Genomic DNA, 15,426 nt, shown 5'->3' on the forward strand with positions numbered 1-15,426 from the left:
AGCATATTTTGGAATATGACCACTTTATAAACAAATTATGTGTTCAATAATATTAAAATTATTTTGTGATTTAAATCATATGTTTGTTGTATTGAGGTATTTTTAAATTAAAATTGTCAAATATAACATGCAATTTTTTAAATCCCTATAAAAAATGGACGATTCCAAATACCACGCATTCGGTTCGTGACGTGTGGTCGCGCCCTTCCGTTTTGTGCCAGTGAAAAATTTACAGTCATTGTGTACGGACGACGGAGGTGTTTATTTGTGAGGCAAATATCTCGACTTATTTATACGTTATTTTAGCATAATTTAGTGAATTTAAACTAACAAAATGAGTACTCCCGACAGGGACAACTACGAAATGGCCCCACAAGCTGAACGTGATGTGGAAAAAGCAAAACAAGTAGAGGAAGAAGAAGCTGGTTGGACAGGACTTGGCAAAGATGAACTTCTTGCAGTAGCCGACACTCCAGCCTGGAATTGGACAAGAAATGTGCTTCTTGTTCTATTTTGGGTGACATGGGTGGCTATGTTAATAGCTGCTATATGGATTGTTGTTACTGTTCCTCGTTGCCCAGATGTGGAATGGTGGGAGAAGAATGTCGTTTATCAAGTTGAGCCACGTTCATTCTACGATACCGGTGATGACGGAGTTGGTGATCTCAAAGGTAGGCCTACAAATCGGCGTGTTGCTTTTTCATTCTTTGTTTGTCTACTACACTATCTACTAGGCCTAGCTAGAGTCTCTAGGTAGGCTAGGCCATCAGTATCATGGCATGTGTGTGGGATTAAAACAAATATGTAGGTCCAGTCTAGGCCGTTTTATGCTACGTAGTTATTGGGTTTTAGCCTTGGTTTTAGTATCATAAAACTGCCCGCATTTTCTTATTGAGAAAGATTTGGCCGAGTGCCACACAATATGGCCGATTTAAGAGCTGAAGGCCGCGGGCATCCATCCATGAATGAGCATGAATGATGCAATCAATATCAATTGCGCAGTTGCATACTACATTACCAGTACCAGCACCATTGATTTTAAACTGGTTTCAACTGGCTAGATTTAACCTTTTTGTTATGCTGACATCTGTAATTTATTCATTAAATAAAAGATTAGATTTGGTAATATAAAATAAGTGTGAACATCTGGTTAGGAATATTGATTAATTTGTGTTTAATTGACATTGTTAATTCACGAATAAATATTGCCTGAAAAAATATTACTGTAGAAATCTAAAAATGTAACAATACAAATTTAAATCGCATTGCGTTGAAAACAGGATATTAAATTTCCCTGGTAATTATTACCATATGATGTGTTAACTCGACTACATAGCCTGTTTAATAATCTTGTTTGAATTGTTCAGGTGTTCAACCATTTCATGATACTGAATTACTAATTTTAACTAAATTAGATTACTTAGTTTTTTTAATATCTAACTTTTTTTGTTGCTTTTTATTTTATAATACATTATTTTTAATTTTACACATCATAAAATTTGTATATAAATATTGATGTTCTAAAATCTTGAATATATTGTTTTATATACTAGGCCTATTTGATTTTAATTTGTAAATTCCAATTAATTTTAGGAATCAAGGAGAAACTGGGTTACCTAGAAGAATTGAATGTGAAAAATCTGTATATAAATTCAATCTTTGCCCAAGCCAATGGAACAAACACATACCCCGGAAACCACATCGTTGATTTCAAGGCTGTCGATGAAAATCTTGGAACCCTAGACGACTTTACCGTGCTTGTTGAAGCTGCTGGTGAAAGTTGTAAGTGCATATAAAGTATCTGCTGCCACGCAATCAATCAATAAAAAAAAATGCTAGAAAATTAAGAAGATTGACTCTATAGAAGTACTGGAGTTATTTTTAGTTTATTTTCATTTTTCTCTTGTATATATTACGTGTTATGTGAATAGTTGCCAGTGAGCGACCATTTACTTTTGACTATAGTACACAATACAAAATAAATTAATTAATATTCAGTAAAGGTATTCAATATAATAAATTCAGTTTAATGCCATATCTTACTCTCCACTATTTGTTGTTTTCTCATAGCAATCAAGGTTATTCTGGAGTTCATTCCTAACCACTCCAGTGACCAGCATCCATGGTTTATGGATTCCAAGGCTAATGCTACTGGACCAAAAGCAGACTACTACATATGGAGTGACAATGGAGGGTCTGAGGTAAGAGTTCATACTGACTAGCAGAAAGTGTACCTCTGCTTATCCTATAGTTTGGCAGAGAGTGTACCTCTGCCCAGCCTAGGGCTTGGCAGAGAGTGTACCTCTGCTCAGCCTATAGTTTGGCAGAGAGTGTACCTCTGCCCAGCCTAGGGCTTGGCAGAGTGTACATCTGCCCAGTCTAGGTCTCGGCAGAGAGTGTACCGCGTCCCAGCGAAATCAACTATGTTAACCTACCCACCGAAGAAACCTCAAGAATAGCTTGTTATGGTGTTGGCATCATTCAAATATTTAAGCCATGTGTGTATCATACTGTATGCTGTCCAGTGTGCTTATGGCAAATGTGCAAAACTTCAATAGTCTAGGGAGTCAGAATTTGTTTGTTGCTCTTACATTATGATTTTTTTACATAATATCTCATATTTTTGTTATAGACCATTGGAGATAGTGGTGCGCCGGCTTGGACCAATGTTCCTGGTCGTGGCTATTACTACCACAGCATGGATCCATCTTTACCAGACTTGAACTACAACAATGAGGATCTCCGCAAGGAAATCACTGTAAGTTAGTAAAGATATTATTGGCCTATTCTATGGCAGACAGTAAATTGATAATATCAGTCAGTTGTCTTAGTTTAAAAAGGGCTTTCCGTATTATGATTGTACAGTCGACTCCGTCTAAGTCGACTTAGGCGGAGTCGACAAGTCGAAAAATCTCGAAAGTCGAATTTTTAGGAAAGTCCCAATTCTTTCCTATACATTACTGTGTAATTTTTATTTCTAAGTCGAAATTTGTCTAAGTCGACGTCTTTTTGCGGTCCGAATACACACACATTCTTTAGTGATTTATATCGTATAAGTCGAAGTCACAAATTACGCGGCAACAACGCCTTAAAAAAGCCGATGAAACGTACGTAATTCGATAAACAAACAACAGAGGGGATAATGTGGGACCATATCGGTTCTGTCAAGCAGGTTGTATAGTATAGGTGGCATCCTATAACTCGCGCTAGTGTATAGTGTATGAGTTGTTTCAGAGTTGAGAACTTGAGCGGCGTTTTGTGGGTACCTATTTTGTGCTAGACAGATGGCAATAAACAATGGATACCGATTTCGAATAAGAACCGAAATGTATTTATTTATACGTTTTTGTATTGTTTCGGAAAAATACAGTTTATCATTGCCGATAAAGAGGCTTAGCATTTATTAGAGCTAGCTAGCTAAGCAAACTCTATTCAAGAAGGCTCATCGCGTGGGCCGCGATCGCGACAGGACAGGGTCCACTAGGCCTAGCCATAGTGCAGCTAGTGAGTGAACCTAGGCCTAGGCCAATCATTTTTTTGGCAAATCTGTAAGTCGAAGTTCGCGTAACTCAAATTTTTATACCGGTCCTATTAGATTCGACTTAGGCGGAGTCGACTTTATATTAAGTATATCACCAGGCGCTTTAGAATACATATTTCATTATTGCATGTTATTAGTGTTAAAATTGTTATTAATAGGATGCCATGAATTACTGGTTGGAACTTGGTGTTGATGGAATGGTCATAACCAATGTTGACTCAGTCGTTGACTCAGTTGGTGAGAACTCCCGCAGACGTCGTCAAGCAGCTGTTACCAATGACACTGTAACCGGTGAAACTATGGCTCCAACTATGGCTTCAAGTGAAGCAGCAACTACTGCCATGATGCCTGAACCAGAAGCAACAAAATCCACCAATATGGATGGTGCAGATACCAATATGAACGGTGCAGAGACCGGCGCACCTGAACCAGAACCAACTGTAAGTGTACATCTGGTTTGGTTTTCTGTCACGGCCTGATCTAGTCCAACATACAATGTCTAGTAAAAAATCTGGGGTAGTCAAATGTTGCCTTGCGAAAATTTGCATTAAAAAAATGCCATCAAATTGCATTACATATGTTAGCCTAGTAAAGTCTGCAGCCTGCTATCCTAGTTTAGTGTGTAGTTAAAAAAAGAAAGACATGTCTATAGGAAATTCACGGTTAAATATTTCGACATTAAATTATTAGTATACAGTATTTAAAATTAGCATTTAAATTATATTAAAAATTTTACTTTCAGTATGTTGTTCTTGAAGATGACAAGATTGTGCAAGACCGCATCGCCCAGTGGCGTGAAGTTTTCACTGACAACTCCTACCTTGGAAAATACAGGTAAACTTCTATGAATCTAGGCCTACTATTTAAACACCTCTTTTAAAGCAGAAGCATACTCTGACATTGTGTTCCTGTGCATCATGCTAGGATTTGCACTAGGAGTCTTACCTGATGTTTCTACCATCAGAATAATAGTTGTGGAGTACCATGAACCTGTGCCCTAATTTCACTAGTTACCACAATATATTAGTGCAATTTCCCATTGCAATAAATGATTAACAAATATTTTAATAATCTTTTTAGACTTCTTCTGACATCTGGAGCCGACTCAATTGAAAGTGCCGTCACGCAGTATGGCAACGAGGACAGACTCCTTGCCGATATACCTCTGAACATTCAGTTCCTGGAATCCATCAGTGGTACTCCTTCTGGTGATGACATCAGTGCTTCCATCGACGCTTGGGAGGAAGCCAAAGAGAACATTGACGAAAAGACAGCCAGTCGTTGGAATAGTTGGATGGTTAGAAAATAGTATACTATATTATTACCGTACTGACGCGGGTATAAGCCCACCCCCCTCGAACATGAAATCACGTCAAGTTTGGGGGGTGGGCTTATACCCGAGGATCCAAAAATGCAGATCGTCAAAAACAGCACATGTACACTGTGTATTCCACCATGCGAGCGAGCGCCCTCACGTGTAAGACGTTGCCTCTAAATACACGAGGTGTAGAGTGTCGGAAAATTAAGTTTATAGTTCATGTAATTTATGGTAGAATATCTTATTTTAAACATCAATTTAACAAGAATTTATCAAGCAGAAAAGCAAGTATACAATGTTCGTTAAATAGAAATGTACCAAAGAAATTTAATAAGCTTGTTTATGGCAGCCGATACGAAATAGTGGTTTTCCGTTTTGGCGACTTGTAGCGTCGTGTGTGAAGCGATCTTCGATGGAGTGTAAACAAAACAGGACCGCTAGGCCTCATATGGCCTAGCGTATATTAGCCTAGCTTGGTTATGATCAAAGGTAGGTGTATTCGGTGTATGGACGTCGCCAAATACAAAATAATGTATTACGACACACACTGTAGATCTTCGAATTAATGGGTGGGCTTATACCCGAGTGCCTCATTTTTCATGAAAATTAGTCAAAAGTCGGGGGTGGGCTTATACCCGAGTATGGGCTTATACCCGCGTCAGTACGGTAAATAAATAAATTCGCTGATATTAATAAAGAGTTTATAACGCTATACAGTATTATTTTACACTGGTTTCTTTGCTAAACAAGTACAATTCTAATTCGATTACATGTATTCCTAGTCTCACTAAAAACGCACCATTACTGTAAGGAATGTGTTAAATTAAGCCATTTATTATTTATCACTATTAACATTTACTCTGTATTCTGTGTTATTTAGCTAAGCAACAACAATGTCAATCGTCTAGCCAAACGATGCAGTTCAGGCCTTGTAAACGTCATGAACACCCTTCTGCTCACCTTGCCTGGAACACCTATCGTTATGTACGGAGAAGAGCTTGGTATGCAAGGCAATGCAGATAATGACAACTTCAACGTAAGTAACAATAACGCTTTCTTTCTTTTTACTCTTAAACAGCGCATAGAGACTATTTGAATTTTGTGCTATACAAATTTACGACTATTAATCATACTGTATTTATTGTGGCTTTTACCACAAATACCGGATAGTTTATTGTCAGAATTTTTATATTTATAATGATTAATTCTTTTTAATAATTATTAAATATGTTTTTCAATACAGCAACTTGCACCAATGTCCTGGGCATCATCTAAAAATGCCAATTTCTCCAAAGCTACACCATGGAAGGCTCTGGATAGCAAGTGGATGGAGAACAATGTTGAGGTATAATATAGTTTAATAAAATCACCTGAATGAAATTAAAGAGTTTTCTTTTTTAAATATGTATTGGATTTTTTTAGTACCGGTATATTATATTGATCAACATTTGTGGAATGAACGTGTTTTGTTTTGTTTCAGGAATTGAAAAAGGACGACATGTCGACTTTGAATATTTTCAAGTCCCTTGTCAATATACATCTAGAGTCTCCAGTTGTTGCTGGTACATTCGATCTGATCTCGTCATCCAACAACGGCATGGCGTACCTCAGACGTCTTAGAGATTGGCCAACATACCTTGTGGTCCTCAACTTTGGAAGCTCCAACGAAGAGTTCGAGTTTCCATCGGATAGAGTCCGAGACGAGGTTGAGGCCGTTCTAAGCACCGATGGTAAATTCACCGGTAAAGATCTTAACGTGCAAACAATGACTTTGGCTGGCCAACAGGCCGCTATCTTTAAGTTCAAAGCCATTCAGTAAATATAGCTTAATTGTTAGATGATTAAATCTCAATTAATAGTGGAGGTTTACATCTTCATACAGCTGATACTGAAAAAGAGTGAATTCATGAAAGAGTACTGTCAGGGCATCTTCTCGCATACAAATAAAAATAAGCTAATTTGACTGTTGTTTTGAACAGATAATCAGCAGATCTAGCTTCTCAAACCCTTGCTGTTTATGCAGGCAGTGAGAGTATAGATCACTGAGAGGTGTTTGCGAATAACCAGTCAAATACGCCTAATGGATTAGCTATTCTGCTTCAATAATCTCATTTACAATTAAAAAACTAATTTCTGGCAGCTTGTTGTATAGACTTGCACAGTGTACACATTTTGAGGGCTTTAGTGAATGTATGAAAATGTTTTAATTTGCGGTGTTTAAGTTATTATTAATACAAATTGTGAAAAAAATTAAGTAATTATAATGTGCCCTCTTGCCAAATTTGTAACAGCCATTGATTTTGGGAGACAAGCGTGTGTTATAATTGTACAGCTAGGAATATTGTTGTTGTTCCTTTTTGACGCGTTTATCAGTCTGGTTGCACCACCAATATAACATTGGTAGAACAACAGAGCTGGCTATGTGTAAATGAGCAATATCTCTCAATGTATTTACAGAGCAATACAAATTCACAAGTAATAATATCTATTCTCTTTGCTACATTATTAATGACATGTTTCTAAAAATAAAAGAACATTATTCTTGCCTAAATGTCATTGGTAATTCAGTGAAGAGATAACTGTTCTAGCAATACTTGATATAAAGTCTTGTCTCCCCCGTGTGTACTTTCGTAAATGAAATATTTATACCCCGCTTGCATTGTAATTTGGTTGTGCATCGCCTTCTCATTCATCGTACCTAGCTAGATATGGTGTTGTAATATTTGCCTTTTAATAAAGCCTCTGAAGTACTAAATATGTATTTTTGAATAAATTATTTTATGAAACTTTACGTTCAGAACAAGGCTGTCGATGGCCTTGTTGAGCCAAGCGCAGAATCGGTTGCGAGACAATTCGGACTACGAGTTATTTTTTGCCGGTGTCTTTGTACGGCTTTCGGTGTGCGATTACGTCACTCTACGATGATGAATTGTGTTTTTTAATATAAGTGGTACAGCGCCATCTGGCGCTGGCCGTTTATCTGATCATCACTCTCAAGCTTGGTTCCCACTAGAACGTAACGCAAGCGTTTTAACCAATGACAAGCGAAGTTATAGACAGTTAGCAATCACAAGCGAATAAGCCATCGCTTGTGATTGGTCAATTCACTTGCGTTGCGTTACGTCCTTGCGTCGCTAGTGGGAACCACGCTTAACTACAGATAGTACTGTCATAGAGATTCTCCATGGTAGTACTAAACGAGATAAATTTAGTGTCGAAGTTCAAAAAGGTTTCTATGCCTAATCGACCTGAATGTGCTTAAAATGTATCGGTGAATATATAGGTCTTTTTTTCAAAAGCTGTATGTTCTTATGCTTTGTCTACACTACAACAATTTACTAGTTTGATAGTGTAGACAGAGCTTTAAACAATGGAGAAAATATTTCTTCTGAAAAACAACACGCACATAATAATAATAATAGGCCTACACAAACCTTTGTTTCGGGAAAATATATTTATTGTTACTGAACAATTGTTTCACATTGTTACCGGCAAGTAAACTAGTTCGTATTTACAGTACACTACTGTAAGTGCTTTACGCATTAAGTTTTTCTAAAACGTAGAGGCCTATCTAAGCCTTAGTGAAGATTCGTTTGGCGGTTACTCCTTGATACGTCATTGTGACGTGCATTTCACCGTTCACCAACTCCCTCACAGCTTTCGTTCCTGTGGCTTCCTTGGCGTTGGTTAGGATAAGCTTACCACCCTCCCAGGCAGACTGCACTGTGACCTCAATGCCTTTAATTTCTTTGATATCTTCATCTATGAAGGTATCGCCAACCTTAAAAAATAAATCGTTAAAAAGTTAACATTTTTTATTAATATTATGCCAATGCTACAAACTATTTCTGTAGAAGGAAAATGAGATCGTTCCATTTCCCCACCAACGTTTCGTATCTTATTTCATTCTGCTAATGTGTAAAAACACTACAAAACGTTGGATGATTTTATTCCACACCAGCATAAGAGCACTTGCTCTATGCTGGTACAGTGTGTAATACACTATCAAAACGATCCCAATCCAAGAAACCATCCATGTAATTGAAATGATATGAATTTATGCATCCATAATGCAGCTATTAATCAGCGCAAAGTTGTGTCTTTACCTAAACAGGTACCAATTTCTACATCTGGATAAGATGAGTAAAAGGCCTTGTCTAAGAGTACAAGTACATGCGACGAGAGTTTGATTCGAACCTACTGTGCGCCACGCGCCCGATTTCAGTTATGCTACAGAGAACAGGTCAGGACCTCCCAAAACTGACCGCCGTATTACAGAACCACATCAAACATTTCAATGCAGTACTGTAGGCCTAATACATTGTTTTAAATACTTTTAACTATTATGTGACTTAATTTTCTAAAAAATATAAATTGTACCGACCTTAAATGAGTTCACTCTAGTCTTGAGCTTAGTGATGGTCTTGATGGTGAAGTTATCACCATCTTGTTGGATCTCTACGGTGGGAATGGCATCACTGGAAGCTAGTTTAGCCTTCAATTCTGGAGTAATACCGGCTTTCTCCAACAGAGCTTCGAAGTTCTGTGCATCTTTCAGCTTCCAGGTTCCGGAGAAGTTGGTCATTTTGTCTGAAATAGAAACAAAATGGTGAATTATGAATATAGAATCTGGTAATCTTGAATTGGAATGTAATATAAAATGAAATATCACGTATAGGTATTTGAATCGGGTAATCAGTAATTGGAATGTAATTCAAAGGAGACATGAAATACTGTATCATAAGATACATAAGCCTATACCTTTCTCATGACTGTTTGTATTGTGGAAAAGGGAGTCAGAAAGTTTTTGGACATGGATTAGTTTAGTGGTCTAAACATGCGCCTTCCAAAAAAAATAGTACATACACGATTGTAAGTTCGTATTTGAATTGTTTGTTAAACTCTTAATTTTAAAATTGAAAAAAAAATCATAAAGAAACAAAGCATTTCACGTTTCCGCGATAAATCTAATAGGACTAAACAAGTAAAAACTAGGAAATCAAGAAAGTAACGCACAACAAATCTAAGCGTTAAATTAGGATTGAAACGACAAAATACTTACATGCTTTGAATATAGTCTGCTAAACGAATGAAGCCTCCGACAAGTATAAGCCAAAAGAGGCAGATCAAGCTGTGCGCTTTGAATTTATAGCCAGTTACTAGGGACTTCGATCAAAGATAGCTTGAGATAAACTCATGTAATCTTAACAATGTTACGTGGCCAGTTTACATCTTTAATCAACCGTGATAATATTAAACAACTGATGTTTAATATTTAACTACAATATAAAAACACAACGTGACATTAAGTTTGTGGTAAGGTTGATCACATAACTTAAGCAAATATCGGTGCAAATTCACCTGATTTTTGTGATTACATAGATAAACAATTGCCTAGTGATACAGACGCGCTCGAAGTTAGCAAATAGAGTATGAGTGAAATGAGTATGAGTAATCTTTTCTAATAATAACTTGTTAATAATTCAATTATGAATGGTTGCTTTAAAAAAAAAATACTGGAGTGGGTGGGTGGTGTTAGTTAAGGTTATTAGAAATGGATCGATAATGGCAGTTATGTCCGTAAACACTATATTAATTTAAAATCATAGGAAGATATTTCCCTCTCTTTTCATTTGTTATATTTGGTTCCAGACGGAGTTTTGTTTTAATATTAGTAAAAAGATAAATATTTTGGTACATATGGCGTTTCATACGTATACTACTTGAGTTTGGATACTCCTATTTTCAGAAAAAAAAACAAATAAATAAAAAAAAGAATGAATGCAGACTTGGGGCAAGTCTAATACAGACTATAAATTTCTTTAAATATTGCATATTCTCCAGAGAACTTGTCAATTTGAAATGCGTATGAAAATTATGTGGTAGGGTGTCCAGTTCCTTTCCACGCCGCCTTGTCCTTCCATTTTCAACCAGGTACTCATTTACAGCTCAACTTATTTACAGTCAAGTGTCCTAACCACTCGGCTACCCAACTCCTTACTACTAAATTACTATATATACTGTATCATATGCGTACCGTAATAAAAGGGTAGACCTACTGTAAGCATGCATGTAGTTCAAGCAATATGATATAAGATTAATTATTTTCAACATCATTTCTCATTCTTAATCCGGTACAGTAGTAGTTTGTTGATCTAGAGTATATTTAAATATAGGCCTATTTATTTATTTATTTATTTATATTGAATCCTGTTTCGTGAAGCTTGGGAAAAGTGCTCCCTCTTTAGAAAATAGTTCCATAATTACTTTTTTCAAGAAGTTTTATAAAGAAGAAACTTAACTATTATTTTGATTGATAGGATTCAATTATTCATTAGAAAGTCTGTCAATCATGATGGGATATTGATGAAAATAAAATCCGACACAACATTTGCTCTTCTAGGGACCGAGCCTTTTCCTTTTTTTAATATTTTAAAAGACTGAAATTATTGAATTAAATTTATTTTAATGGATTGAAAGTAAATAAATGTTGAAAATTTAATTTATTGAATATTTTGGTAATCAGACCGACCTTTTACTGCTACATCATATATAAAGCTCTGTCTACTGTGACAAAAATATGATGTGCCCATATATGGACATGATGGCGTCATATCACTACCATATTGGAGCATATCACTACCATATTTTAGCACATCACACTTTTTTGTTGTCAAACTAGTTTGATAGTGTAGACAGAGCTTTAGCATTTTTGTACAAATCGATTTGTCTGCATCATCAGCGGATCGTAATTGTCAAACGTCATAGTCTAGGATTTAATCTCAGATGATCATCATTATCATAGTCATCATATTCAAAGATTCATTCGTTTAACGTTAGTTACCAACAGCACAAATTAGGAAAACAACAAGAAAATACATTTAATTTTTTTATTTCAAATTTTCTAAACAAAAATGTTGCACATTGACAGACATTGTGCAGTTTATACACTGTTGTCGATAGCGCCAGCCTCCTTGATTTCGATGTTTTTGAGATACATTGTAATGTCCAAGTTGTTTCAGAACTTTATTTGTTTCTATTGTTCGACTATTTGAACTAGGATTTTATTTAAAGTTCAAGCTTTGTTTTAAAAGCACATCTTAAGCCTTGCTGAAGCATCGTTTGGCTTTAGTACCGTCGAACTCGAATGTAACACACATCTGTCCTCCACAGAGCTCACGGGTTACACCGTTGCCTTTCTCGCCCTTCAGCACCAGCTTGTCACCGTCCCAGGCTGGGGTTACACTCAGTTCCTTTCCTCTCAGAGCCTTGATGTCTGGATCAACAAAGCTGGTTCCAATGGAGAAGCTAACTTCCCTGGTTCCGGCAGCTGTGGTTGTCTTGATGTTAAAGCTGTCGCCGTTCTGGGCGATCACAACCGTTGAACCTTCCTGGGCTGGTCTCTTGTCGGCTGGCACATTCAGTTTGTCCAACAGGGCTACCAAACCCTCACCACTGGCAAACTTCCATGTTCCACTGAAGTCAACAGGCATGATGAAATTTAATCTATCGGTAAAAAAAAAATATTAGAAACGATAATATTAAAATTGTGTGAATAAAATCGCGAGTCAAATTGCATTCACGTGCATTAGCCTACATCTTGATAAAAATCAAAACAGGAATATTTTTTAAATGGGGTGAAATTTATGGGGTGAGATAACCCTATCGAGTCATCTAATTCCGTCGAAAGTTTTATTTACCCAACAGGGTTACACTGTCAAAGGTAGTGTTTGTATAGTTTGGCCGAGTTCTATATAGAGTCACTGTGAAATAATAAAATCTGTATAACTAGTTTAAATTCAAGATAAACACTATTTTCTTCAAGTTGGTCTACTGGTCTAACCCAATGCTATTACAAGTTTAGGTGATTTTACTCTCAACACAAACGAAAGATCATTTTAAAATAAAAGAAGGATATGGTTTTGTCAAGAACATTCCATACCTTTTATTTCTAGAATAAAAGTCATTCTGTCTATAGTTTGTAAATCGACATAGGCTTTTGGTATTTTGCCAAAAAACATAGTTAGCTGATAACAATTTACTAAACCTAACTTTAAATTCAGACGTTTGTTAAATTAATTATTTATTTTGTCAACATTATTTTAATAGCAATATACAAAAAAAAGTAAAAGTAAAAAATTACAAGCAATATACAGAAATAGTATTAGCTGGTGTAAAAAAGAAATATTAAAAGGAGAAAAAAAACTTGAAATGTGGATAGTAAATAAAGTAGTCAGATTATTTACAGCTTGAATAATATAGGTAACATGTAATAACTATCAAATTAACTACTACTTTGATGAATAAGTTATAAATATTGTACTGTAGGTTAGAATCTACAATAATTGTACTTACCTTTTTGTTGCTTGCGAGAGAAAAGAAAAGAGCGTTTAGCTGATCGGTTGGTCGAGAAGATCAAGGATGCAAAATTAGGATTTTATGCCAATTTATATACTTTGATGTTTAGATAATTCTACAAGAAACACCCTTTCATCATCTTAATTGCTTTATTTCTATTGGTCAAGCTCATCGAAAAACGATCAGTAATTGGTTGATAATTCTTCTAGATGCTAAATCAGCAAACACTATAGAAGTTAAGCAAATATTTAAAGGTGGGTAATCGATGGGAGTATATCTCAAGTCGTTCGTGCTGTTGAATGCTGATTCGGTGAAAGGTTATAGAACTAGTATAAGCCAATATGTTGTCAACACCTCGAATAGGGTGACCTATAGGGCAAAGAGAACCCATTGACTTTTTCGTCACGTTCCTATCATATACAATACGCTTTTGATTGATGGGGATTGTAGTTTGGTACTTGTACAGAATAACCCTATTATCTAAGCAAATTCATCTTCGTGGAACGATTTGTACGATTCCACAGGTGTGGGCCGTTGCTATGCTATATTAAAAGACCTGTGGGAATTTAAAATAAGAACATTTTGTAATTATTATAAATAATTAAACTTATGCAAATAATATTTTTAAAACATTCAACCTAAAAGAGCTACGTCAACATCTACCTTCCACCTCAGCTCCACCTCTCCCCCTCCATCATCTCTTTTCGAACTAACCATATCCTACCCATTCCAGCCCACCTGTCACCCTCCCTAATCTGTTTTCGAACAAGTACCCATCTATCCATTCCAGCCCACCTGTCACCCCAACCACTTCAAACCCACCATGTGGTGCAGAGGTTCAGACGTTTTGAGAAAATAGACCCAGATGCCTAGAAATTGCATATGGTAAGATAAAAACTAGTGTACCGTGTTGCATATAAGTTAATACAAAATGATGTTATAGCGAACGAAATGAATTAATGAACCATTCGTTATGATAAAATATGTATTCCTTATTTTTAGGTTTAAATGTTATGAAACTTTTTTGTTATATTATTTTAATGATGGATTCACACCAACCTCGCATTTTGTATTTATGGAGTGCTTCAAATATGCATAAATCGAAATCAAACAATATTCTTTTTTTTTTTACACCAAAAAATATGCTAAAACATATTGCAGATTCACATGCTTTTATTTGTTTATATTTACCATAAAAGTTGATACACAATTTTAGTTGATTAATCTTCTATTAGGCTAGATTATTTATAAAAAAATTGAAAGTTAATCATTTGGATGCATAGTCTGATTTAGGTCTTGACCGATTCAGAATTTAGGCGATTTGATAAAATGAGGTAATTTTATCTATCTGTGTTCAGTTCTATTGAATTGGAGTGCACGTGTTATTCACAGAAATTAACAGAAATATTGCATTATTAGTTATAGTTAGAGTTATTGCGTATGATCAAATTTTGGAAATTTGATAAAAATGAGTTACTTTAGCTATTCCGGTTTGCAGACTGCTTGAATTAGACTGTTGTCATCGTTATTAGTTATGATGGTATTGCGATTCACACCAACCTCCCATTTTGTACCATAGTTAATTATGGAGAGAGGTTCAAATACTTAATTTACATAGCCCACAAACGTGGTAAATTGTAAGCGGAAAAATAAAAATATAGAATCTGTTATTTCTTGTGACCATTACACAAAACGCGAAGCGGACGAGCGGCGGTTTAGCGGAAACGAGCTCATGATAGATTCTATGGCACAAGCTACGCGGTTCTCCGACGACGTTACCGCTTGTATATTAGCCGTTGTATATAAAGGTTGAATTGACTTAATATATAGCTATGTTCGCCACAGTGGCGTAACGCAGAGGCCTGATGCCCTTGGTTTGGGAACCCTACGTGGCCCTCCAACGCTGGAGACCCCAGGCGTTCTTAACCTTTTTCGACATATTTTAATGTCTTTTTTTTTTCTGGGCTCTAGTCTTAGGTTTAGCCAGTGAGCGCTCATAGCCGTTACGCCACTGGTTCGCCATTACCAGCGAGCTTTGCAAATATAACTGAAATATCTGTACAAAAGTCAGTATATACAAATTGCTATCCCCAGCAAAGTCCGTCATTATCGTTGATAAGTGGTCTATATAAACCACACCATATTCATAAAACGTAAGATACGCTTGTATGCTTATCGTACGCGTCGTTTGCTGTCTGTGATTTACAGT

The 15,426-nt window shown here is 36.1% G+C and overlaps 3 protein-coding genes across 3 annotated transcripts; 1 reads left to right on the plus strand and 2 right to left on the minus strand.

Moving 5' to 3' along the window:
* Window positions 1–221: 221 nt before the first annotated feature.
* On the plus strand, window positions 222–7,605 carry LOC140060397 (maltase A2-like). Its single transcript, XM_072106585.1, has 10 exons — window positions 222–671; window positions 1,594–1,782; window positions 2,071–2,201; window positions 2,633–2,758; window positions 3,700–3,981; window positions 4,284–4,375; window positions 4,622–4,838; window positions 5,740–5,895; window positions 6,103–6,204; window positions 6,340–7,605. The coding sequence occupies exons 1-10, from the start codon at window positions 335–337 to the stop codon at window positions 6,676–6,678; spliced, it is 1,971 nt and encodes a 656-aa protein (XP_071962686.1). The 5' UTR covers window positions 222–334; the 3' UTR covers window positions 6,679–7,605.
* Window positions 7,606–8,311: 706 nt separating this feature from the next.
* On the minus strand, window positions 8,312–9,966 carry LOC140061038 (cellular retinoic acid-binding protein 1-like). Its single transcript, XM_072107446.1, has 3 exons — window positions 9,922–9,966; window positions 9,244–9,449; window positions 8,312–8,640 (listed from the first exon to the last, which is right to left on the minus strand). The coding sequence occupies exons 2-3, from the start codon at window positions 9,442–9,444 to the stop codon at window positions 8,431–8,433; spliced, it is 411 nt and encodes a 136-aa protein (XP_071963547.1). The 5' UTR covers window positions 9,445–9,449; window positions 9,922–9,966; the 3' UTR covers window positions 8,312–8,430.
* Window positions 9,967–11,787: 1,821 nt separating this feature from the next.
* Window positions 11,788–13,457, minus strand: LOC140060696 (fatty acid-binding protein, intestinal-like). The gene is made up of 2 exons (XM_072107011.1): window positions 13,215–13,457; window positions 11,788–12,365 (listed from the first exon to the last, which is right to left on the minus strand). Exon 2 carries the CDS (start codon window positions 12,350–12,352, stop codon window positions 11,960–11,962), a length of 393 nt encoding a protein of 130 aa, XP_071963112.1. The 5' UTR covers window positions 12,353–12,365; window positions 13,215–13,457; the 3' UTR covers window positions 11,788–11,959.
* Between the last annotated feature and the right edge of the window lie 1,969 nt (window positions 13,458–15,426).

Source organism: Antedon mediterranea, chromosome 10, assembly GCF_964355755.1.
Source record: "Antedon mediterranea chromosome 10, ecAntMedi1.1, whole genome shotgun sequence".
Classification (NCBI taxonomy): domain Eukaryota; kingdom Metazoa; phylum Echinodermata; class Crinoidea; order Comatulida; family Antedonidae; genus Antedon; species Antedon mediterranea.

Coding starts and splice junctions, on each gene's coding strand:
- LOC140061038 (XM_072107446.1), bottom strand. CDS start 9,444: ATGACCAACTTCTCCGGAACCTGGAAGCTGAAAGATGCACAGAACTTC. Junction 8,641..9,243: donor CTAGAGTGAACTCATTTAAG/GTCGGTACAATT, acceptor TTATTTTTTAAG/GTTGGCGATACCTTCATAGA.
- LOC140060397 (XM_072106585.1), top strand. CDS start 335: ATGAGTACTCCCGACAGGGACAACTACGAAATGGCCCCACAAGCTGAA. Junction 3,982..4,283: donor CACCTGAACCAGAACCAACT/GTAAGTGTACAT, acceptor TTTTACTTTCAG/TATGTTGTTCTTGAAGATGA. Junction 4,839..5,739: donor GTCGTTGGAATAGTTGGATG/GTTAGAAAATAG, acceptor TGTGTTATTTAG/CTAAGCAACAACAATGTCAA.
- LOC140060696 (XM_072107011.1), bottom strand. CDS start 12,352: ATGCCTGTTGACTTCAGTGGAACATGGAAGTTTGCCAGTGGTGAGGGT.